The sequence below is a fragment of the Haliotis asinina genome, chromosome 11, assembly GCF_037392515.1.
Source record: "Haliotis asinina isolate JCU_RB_2024 chromosome 11, JCU_Hal_asi_v2, whole genome shotgun sequence".
Taxonomy (NCBI): domain Eukaryota; kingdom Metazoa; phylum Mollusca; class Gastropoda; order Lepetellida; family Haliotidae; genus Haliotis; species Haliotis asinina.
This window is the reverse complement of record NC_090290.1, coordinates 53773494-53781706: the sequence shown is the minus strand read 5'-3', so window position 1 is coordinate 53781706 and position 8213 is coordinate 53773494. Positions and strand designations below refer to the sequence as shown.

Here is an 8213-nt window from a genome sequence, read left to right as displayed (position 1 = left end):
AGTCAAATGAGAAAATCTTATGGTCAGATAACCTCATTGCAGCATTCCGTGATGCCCAACCTGCATTGACCTCTCGCCGGACTATTGCTATACGTCGCCCGACAGATCAACTCTGTATTGTCACAGATGCATCCATCAAAGTTCAAGGTGTTGCAGCTACCAATGTATGTTAACCGGAATGGAACGACCCATCTCGCTGGTTTTTTCAATGCATAACTGAAAAAGCATCAAATGCAATGGCTTCCACGTGAGCTTGAGACACTTGCTATAGGCACTTCTGTCAAGCACTTTGCCACATACATCACAGCAACATCTTCCCCAACACAGATTCTCACCGATAGCAGACCCTGTGTTCAAGCCTTCAACAAGCTCAACCGTGGTTGCTTCTCCGCTAGTGCCAGAGTCACAACATTCCTATCAATGGTCAGCAGGTGCCGTGTTACCATCACACACATCACTGGTGTTTCCAATGTCCCCTCGTCTGTGATATTCTCCCTACAGTGTTCAGGATGTTAATGAGAATGCTGCCAAAATGCCATTTACAAGTCGTGTTGCATGACAAGCATCACAGCACGAGTGCCCTGATCTTAAACGTACACACTCTAATCTGTCTCAAGGGACACGCCCAGGTAAGAAGGTTATTGATATTCCTGATGTTAAACGGTATGTGAGAGTGACTACCGTAGCAAATGATGGCCTCCTAGTTGTCAAAGACAACACACCATTCCGACAAGCACGAGAACGTATTGTTGTACCAAGAACAGGCCTTGAGGGGTTCCTAACTGCCCTTCACATTCGCTTCAATCACCCCTCTTTCTATCAACTCAAACAGATATTTAGGAGATATTTCTATGCCTTGGATATTGATAAAGCTACATCCCCAGCTACAGACGCGCTTGCCATCACTGCATATCTTTGAAGCGTATCCCTTCACAACTGCAACCCCAGACCTGTCCCGGACATGGTATGTTCCACGTTTGCCGCAGAGGTAATGAAACGTTACGGTCAGCTCATCTTTGTACTCCGTGAAACTGTTTCTTCTGTCACAAATCTTGCATCATAGCCAGTGAGAAACATGATGCGGAATGCCATCGTAATGCTTATGGTGGACCTCAGGCATTGCGGATCTGATGGAGGTGTCATCAGAGTGGATCCCGCACCTGGATTCATCTCACTTGCCAAGGATCCGACTTTGAAGAAACAAGGCATTTATTTGGACATTGGTTCCCCGAAGAATCAAAACAAAAACCCTATCGCTGAGAAAGCAATTGAGGAGCTAGGCCTCCATTATAATCCCGAAGGGGGGTCATCTCTCACCAGTTACTCTGACCCTTGCTACGGCCAATTTGAACTCCAGAATACGGAAAGGGGGGCTAGAGAGGTACTCGGGTTCGGGACCAGTACGTAAGTTTACCCAGTGTCAGTTTCACTCGAGACTATACGAGGTGCAGCCGTCAGACTGTCACCGAGCAATGCCAACTCTACTCAGAACCACTCCTATCGATCAAATCAGAGGCTTGACTGAGCGTCACAATGTTCAAAGTTTCGCTCACTCCCAGATGACAAAGCTTCCCACCTGTGACCCACCTGGAGTGTGCAATCCAGGCGGACCCGATCCTGCAGCCCTAGACCTCGAGTCTCCCTCTAGTCAAGAGTCTGGGGCAGACGTATCCACCCCTTCCAGGCGACCACTGCGTACTCGTGCTCCACCAGTGTGGCAACGATGAGGAGAGTGAGACTTGACTTAATGACTGTTTCATTGTTTGGTCCTTCATATAATTCATTCCTTACACATAGTTTTACCCAAGACATTACCTTTTCAAGTGAAGGCGGGATGGCGGACGGTCACGCCATCATGCACGATCCGCGTTCGTTTGTTTTGTTTTGTTTGGAATGGTATAGGTCACCATTCCTAGTTCTGGCTCGTCTTTGTCATGGTTGCCGAATAAACCGCATGGTGTTGAGAGATCGGTGTTGTGTACTAGCGTTACGACTATATATCACCTGAATCACATTTCTTACTAAACATTGTGTACAGTGCATCCTATTCACTACTTATTATTCAGGCGAATGGATATTGTTTTATGTTGCTCTTTGCAATATCATCAGTAGCAATGTACACACCATGAGTTTCACACTGATCCAGTACCTCATCCTTCAGTTTGAAAAGGGAACGCGTAATTCAGTGGGCTACCCAAAATCCTTAAGACGGTGAATATTCTAAATATCACGTGACTTCACAATATCGTGAAACTATGGCAGCTGTAAAGAATACTGTAGTGGAAGGTAATTACAGTTGCGTCCCTTGGCTGATTATAACGATTAGTGCACGGGAATGAAATTCGCACCCCAGTCTTCGGCCTGTTCAGAGTTAACAAGCCGCCATATTACTATGTAAAGCGACATAACACTCACTGCTGGATAGGTGATAAAAATGAAATCCCATGTACATGTTTAACATCAGTTTGATATATGTTTTAAGGCTTGTCTGTCATTCAGCATTGTTTGCGGGGGGGCCGTCTCATAATTTTTTTTGATGAACGGGAATATAATACTCAAGACCCTCAAACTTTGATTTAAGAGATACCTGGAGAGGAGATATCGACAGTGACGCCATTGCCTTCGAGATCACGACAGTAGAACCGTTAAATTCGAAATAACGATAGTAGTACTTTTCACCGTAGTTCTGTTGACTTTGAAATAACGGCAGTAGTTACAATGGTTTCGAGATATCTGGAGTAATGCTTTAATTTCCAGTAGTCCACGTGAGCACAGAGCAGTTTATTTTAAATTTTAATTAACTGGAACATTTCGATAGACAACTCAAGTACCCATTATCATAAGAAAACATGAATGGCCAGTTTAACTTCGAGATATAGGCAGATGTACATTTCGACACAACCTGAGCTGTCCAACTTCGAAAAAAAATCATTGGAAATGCTAACAGCGTCGATACTTGCAGTGGCCTTTATACACTTGAGACAACGGAAGTTGGCAGTCCAAGACAACATGTAATTCCCAGGAGGGTTCCTTAATTTCCTTAATGATTCTACTTCAAACACGAAAGACGAGGTCATATATGCTTACTCTAATGCCATACAAAAGTATTACGTCTGTATATGGGGTATACGTTTCTTCACCACACAGTGAAGTAACTCGGATCCTTCACACTAAACACTGCTCTGTCTGTATCTGGTATAACATGCAAAACGAAATCGACGGTAATTCAACCCTGTTCACTTTAAAGACGCCCCCTGTACTTCAGGAGCAAATATCTCTGACCGACATGTTTGAAAATGTTAAAGGTATCGTAAAGCACATTTACTGACCTTTTATTGAAATAAGAAACCGTCTTCTCCACACAGAGATCGTCAACTCCTTAGTGGTCCATCCCTATCTAATTATAGTTAATGTCCCTCTACTCTTGCATTGATATAAGATAGATAGTCAGTTTCACATTTATCATAAACCACAGCTGACCAGGGAGCCCTCTATCCGGATGACACTTAATGGCTGTAAATCACTTTGCTCATCGCACCAATTTGCTAATACTGATTAAAATCAATAGTCAAATGAAAATCGACCCTCGGGGCAATTTAAACTAACCTTTGATATTTGCTTCCCCGATGTACACGATATAGGCGCCATAGGCCGTGACAATGATGTGTTAGTGTTCACGTGAACAGCCGAAACCGCGCCGAACCACGTACAGCCATCATGTCAATAGATTTTAAGGAATTCAAGCCAGTAAGGTAACCCATTTTGTGCCGGGCGATATTATACGACTGCAGCAGTATAACGAAGTACCCTAGAACTGTCTGACAAATTCTTGAATGAACACACACCGACATATATAGAGAGCGACACACACACAGACGGACACACATCTTCCCAACCTGTTTTACATTCATATTTATGTACAATATATAATTGCTTGTACCGTTTGACCTATATAGTTGGTATAGACAAAGGGGAAATATTTAGTTTAAAAGCCAAACTATTGCACGACGATAACGTCATACTTGACCACATTAATGATTCATGTAAACACTACAGAAACCATTCAAGTAAATAGCTGGATTACCTCCAGACATTGGCAAATACACTTCTACAATCGAAGTAGCACTTACGAAAACATAAAGCCACGTTAATGACATAATTCTTTTCAAATATATGATTATTTCAAACTATACACAAATATCCTTACTCAGCGTGATACGCCGCTAGCCCTGGCCTGCCATGCACTGGCCTAGTTATAACCAGCTCACGGAACTGCGATATAAATGTACACAGCAAATACACAAACACTATAGTTAGATCTGAACGACAAGCGAGACTTACCATGGTTTTGCAGCGGTTCCTTAATCAGCCACTCGCACTGAATACAGGTCCGCCACAGAAGCGTAAGAGATTGCAAACCCACCCACGCGCATCGTCGACTAGTCAGATGGATGTTTTATCAATGAAGTGACTCCATGAATGGTGGAGTATGCTGGGACTGTGTATTATGTATGGTAGGTGAATGTAGATGAAGAGGAGGTGGGTGGAGATGAAGTAAAGGTGGGTGGTGATAAAGTAGAGGTGGGTGGAGATGAAAGAGAGGTGAGTGGAGATGAGGTGGAGATGGGTGGAAATAAATTTGATGTCGGTGGGGATGAAGTAGAGGTGGGTGGAGTAAAGGTGGAGGTGGGTGGAGATGAGGTCCAGGTGGGTGGAGATGAAGTGGGAGTGGGTGGAGATGAAGTGGAGGTGGGTGGAGATGAAGTACAGGTGGGTGGAGAGCAAGAGGAGGTGGGTGGAGATGATGAGGAGGTGGGTGGAGAGGAAGAGGAGGTGGGTGGAGATGATGAGGAGGTGGGTGGAAATAAAGAGGAGGTGGGTGGAGATGAAGAGGAGGTGGGTGGAGATGAAGAGAAGGTGGGTGGAGAAGATGAGGAGGTGGGTGGAGATGAAGTGGAGGTGGGTGGAAATAAAGAGGAGGTGGGTGGAGAGGAAGAGGAGGTGGGTGGAAATGAAGATGAGGTGGGTGGAGATGAAGAGGAGGTGGGTGGAGATGAAGAGGAGGTGGGTGGAGATGAAGAGAAGGTGGAGGGAGATGAAGAGGTGGGTGGAGATGATGATGAGGTTTGTGGAAATGAAGAGGAGGTGGGTGGAAATGAAGAGGAGGTGGGTGGAAATGAAGAGGAAGTGGGTGGAAGTGAAGTGGAGGTTTGTGGAAATGGGGAGGAGGTGGCTGGAGATGAAGTGGCGATGGGTGGAAATGAAGAGGAGGTGGATGGAGATGAAGAGGTGGGTGGAAATGAAGAGGAAGTGGGTGGAGATGAAGAAGAGGTGGGTGGAGATGAAGTGGGGGTGGGTGGAGATTAAAGAGAGGTGGGTGGAGATGAGGTGGATTTGGTTGGAGATAAAGTAGAGGTGGGTGGAAAAAGATGGAGGTGGGTGGAGATGAAGAGGTGGGTGAAGATGAAGAGGAAGTGGGTGGAGATGAAGTGGATTTGGGTGGAGATGAAGTGGAAGTGGATGGAAATGAAGAGGAGGTGGGTGGAGATGACGTAGCGGTGGGTGGAGATGAAGAGAGGTGGGTGGAGATGAAGAGGAGGTGGGTGAGATTAAGAGGAGGTGGGTGGAGATGTAGTGGAGGTGGGTGAAGATGAAGATGAGATGGGTGTAAATGAAGATGAGGTGGGTGGAGGTGAAGTGGCGGTGGGTGGAGATGAAGAGAAGGTGGGTGGAGATGAAGAGGAGGTGGTTGGAAATGAAGAGGAGGTGGGTGCAAATGAAGAGGAGGTGGGTGGAGATGAAGTGGCGGTGGATGGAAGAGAAGAAGAGGTGGGTGTAGATGAAGAGGAAGTGGGTGGAGATGAAGAAGAGGTGAGTGGAGATGAAGTGGAGGTGGGTGGAGATGAAGTGGGGTGGGTGGAGATAAAAGAGAGGTGAGTGGAGGTGAGGTGGATTTGGTTGGAGATAAAGTAGAGGTGGGTGGGGTTGTAGTAGAGGTGGATGGAAAAAGATGGAGGTGGGTGGAGATGAAGTGCAGGTGGGTGGAAGTGAAGAGGTGGGTGAAGATGAAGGGGAAGTGGATGGAGATGAAGTAGAGGTGGGTGGAGATGAAGAAGAGGTGGGATGAGATGAGGTGGAGGTGGGTGGAGATGAAGTGGAGGTGGGTGGAGATTAAAGAGAGGTGAGTGGAGGTGAGGTGGATTTGGTTGGAGATAAAGTAGAGGTGGGTGGGGTTGTAGTAGAGGTGGGTGGAAAAAGATGGAGGTGGGTGGAGATGAAGTGCAGGTGAGTGGAAGTGGAGAGGTGGGTGAAGATGAAGAGGAAGTAGATGGAGATGAAGTAGAGGTGGGTGGAGATGAAGAAGAGGTGGGATGAGATGAGGTGGAGGTGGGTGGAGATGAAGTGGAGGTAGGTGGAGATGACGTAGAGATGAGGTGGAGATGAAGTGGAAGTGGGGTGAGATGAAGTGGAGGTGGGTGCAGATGAGGTGGAGGTGAGGTGGAGATGAAGTAGAAGTGGGGTGAGATGAAATGGAAGTGGAATATGAGTTGGACGGGGCGGAGGTGGAATGAGGTGAGGAGGAGGTTAAATAGAGTTGGGTGGAGATGAAGTAAAGGTGGGTGGAGATGAAGTAGAGGTGAGTTTTTTGTTTGTTAGTCTCACTGTCCCTGAACCACATTATTTTCGCTACTGTCTCGTCCTGTGTAAAATGTTAAATTCCTAAATAAAGGGAGTCTAGGTTCAGGGTCTTGTCAATTAATATAGGTATATAGTTATATAGGCTAGCCTCGAGTGCGCGTGTATATGTATGTGTGTGGGGGTAAGGGTATAGTGGTGTGGTGTGGTGTATGTAGGTGTGCGTGCGTGTGCGTGTGCGTGTGCGTGTGCAGGAGGATGTCGATGTGGATGGTGTTTATGTGGACGATGAGTGAGTTATACTGCTGCTTCATTCATCTGACGGTGCACATCCAGACCGAACACATATTCCACTGTGTGTTCGAGACAAAGATCACTGAAAAGCATCCATTTACAATAGTGTGAGAGATACGTGTGCGCGGGAACCAGAGATTCCCAGAGACCTCCAGTGTTCCCCACTGGAAAGCTTTAAGTGGTACACGTGTTGGTGGGGCAATATTTAACCATCGTGATAAAAGCAGAAATAACTTAAATCTAAATTTCAGAATTACCCGCCCACAGTCTCCACCTCTAGAGCCCTGCGTCCCGTCCAAGACACATCCATTCATTCACCAAACACTCCATACCCCAAACACTCCCACCATGTGCGTCCTTGTTTAAATGAATATCAAGCAGGTTGTAAATACTTACAGAGCGTGAACTGAATATGAACGGATGCACATGTAACACGGGACTTGGTTCTGTTGGGCGAGATCGGAAAGAATAGTATTTGTTGTTACCCTGCCTTGCGTTCGGCATTACGTGGATGTAACAACGACTGGTAGGGGTCGCGTGAGGTGGATCTGCCCATGCACAACGTCTAATGTATGAAAGAGAGCTGGCACTATATGACCGGAATAGATCCAGCATGGTTGAGACAGCAGTATGCAGACGTGCATGCCTGCCACTGTAATAGTATTATCTAATCCAGTGTACCTTCTTTCTGTTACTACTCGTCAAGATCCGGGGTAGAATAGACCTTCAGCAACCCCTGCTTGCCATAAAAGGCGAGTATGCTTTTTGTACGAGAGGCACCAGCGGGTCTGACCACCAGATCCGTCTCTTTCGACAAGGTTGTTCATTCTTACCCGAATCTTCACGGGTCCTACCAAATGGACAAAAATCTATTATATTTCTCCTTTGACTAGTAATTTTTGCCCATCCTGTATTCATATATCCCTCCCCCTGTAGATGCCCCTTGGTAGTTCTGTGATGAAAACGTTGGCTCGTCACCCCCAAACACCTGGGTGCGATTCTTGTTCAATGAGTAATGAGCTCATTTTTTGTCAAAAACATGTATATGCCCACCCGACGTGATGTTGCTGAAACAGGGTAAAAGAGGCCTAAAATTAACCTCACTCACTCACTCTGGAAAATGGGCAAACCCAGAGTGAGAATAACATAACGTAAATAAGAACAGATATAGGAACAAAACAAAACAAATGTTTCGTTGCGTAAATCGTTCGGGTACAGAGTTTCCTTTCATCAATATTCCACACATTTGTCGGATGAGTGGGTGAGTGAGCATGACTTTACGC

At 46.0% G+C, this 8213-nt stretch overlaps 2 protein-coding genes across 2 annotated transcripts; both read left to right on the top strand.

The window, feature by feature from the left end:
• Positions 1-231: 231 nt before the first annotated feature.
• Positions 232-5367, top strand: LOC137255551 (uncharacterized). The gene is made up of 3 exons (XM_067792977.1): positions 232-423; positions 1560-1667; positions 4519-5367. Exons 1-3 carry the CDS (start codon positions 232-234, stop codon positions 5365-5367), a joined length of 1149 nt encoding a protein of 382 aa, XP_067649078.1.
• A 294-nt stretch (positions 5368-5661) lies between these two features.
• LOC137255549 (uncharacterized) lies at positions 5662-6375 on the top strand. Its single transcript, XM_067792976.1, has 2 exons — positions 5662-5933; positions 6240-6375. Exons 1-2 carry the CDS (start codon positions 5662-5664, stop codon positions 6373-6375), a joined length of 408 nt encoding a protein of 135 aa, XP_067649077.1.
• Positions 6376-8213: the final 1838 nt, after the last annotated feature.

Coding starts and splice junctions, on each gene's coding strand:
- LOC137255551 (XM_067792977.1), top strand. CDS start 232: ATGCAATGGCTTCCACGTGAGCTTGAGACACTTGCTATAGGCACTTCT. Junction 424..1,559: donor TCACAACATTCCTATCAATG/GTCAGCAGGTGC, acceptor GCTCACTCCCAG/ATGACAAAGCTTCCCACCTG. Junction 1,668..4,518: donor GTCAAGAGTCTGGGGCAGAC/GTATCCACCCCT, acceptor TATGTATGGTAG/GTGAATGTAGATGAAGAGGA.
- LOC137255549 (XM_067792976.1), top strand. CDS start 5,662: ATGGGTGTAAATGAAGATGAGGTGGGTGGAGGTGAAGTGGCGGTGGGT. Junction 5,934..6,239: donor TGGGTGGAGATAAAAGAGAG/GTGAGTGGAGGT, acceptor GTGGGGTTGTAG/TAGAGGTGGGTGGAAAAAGA.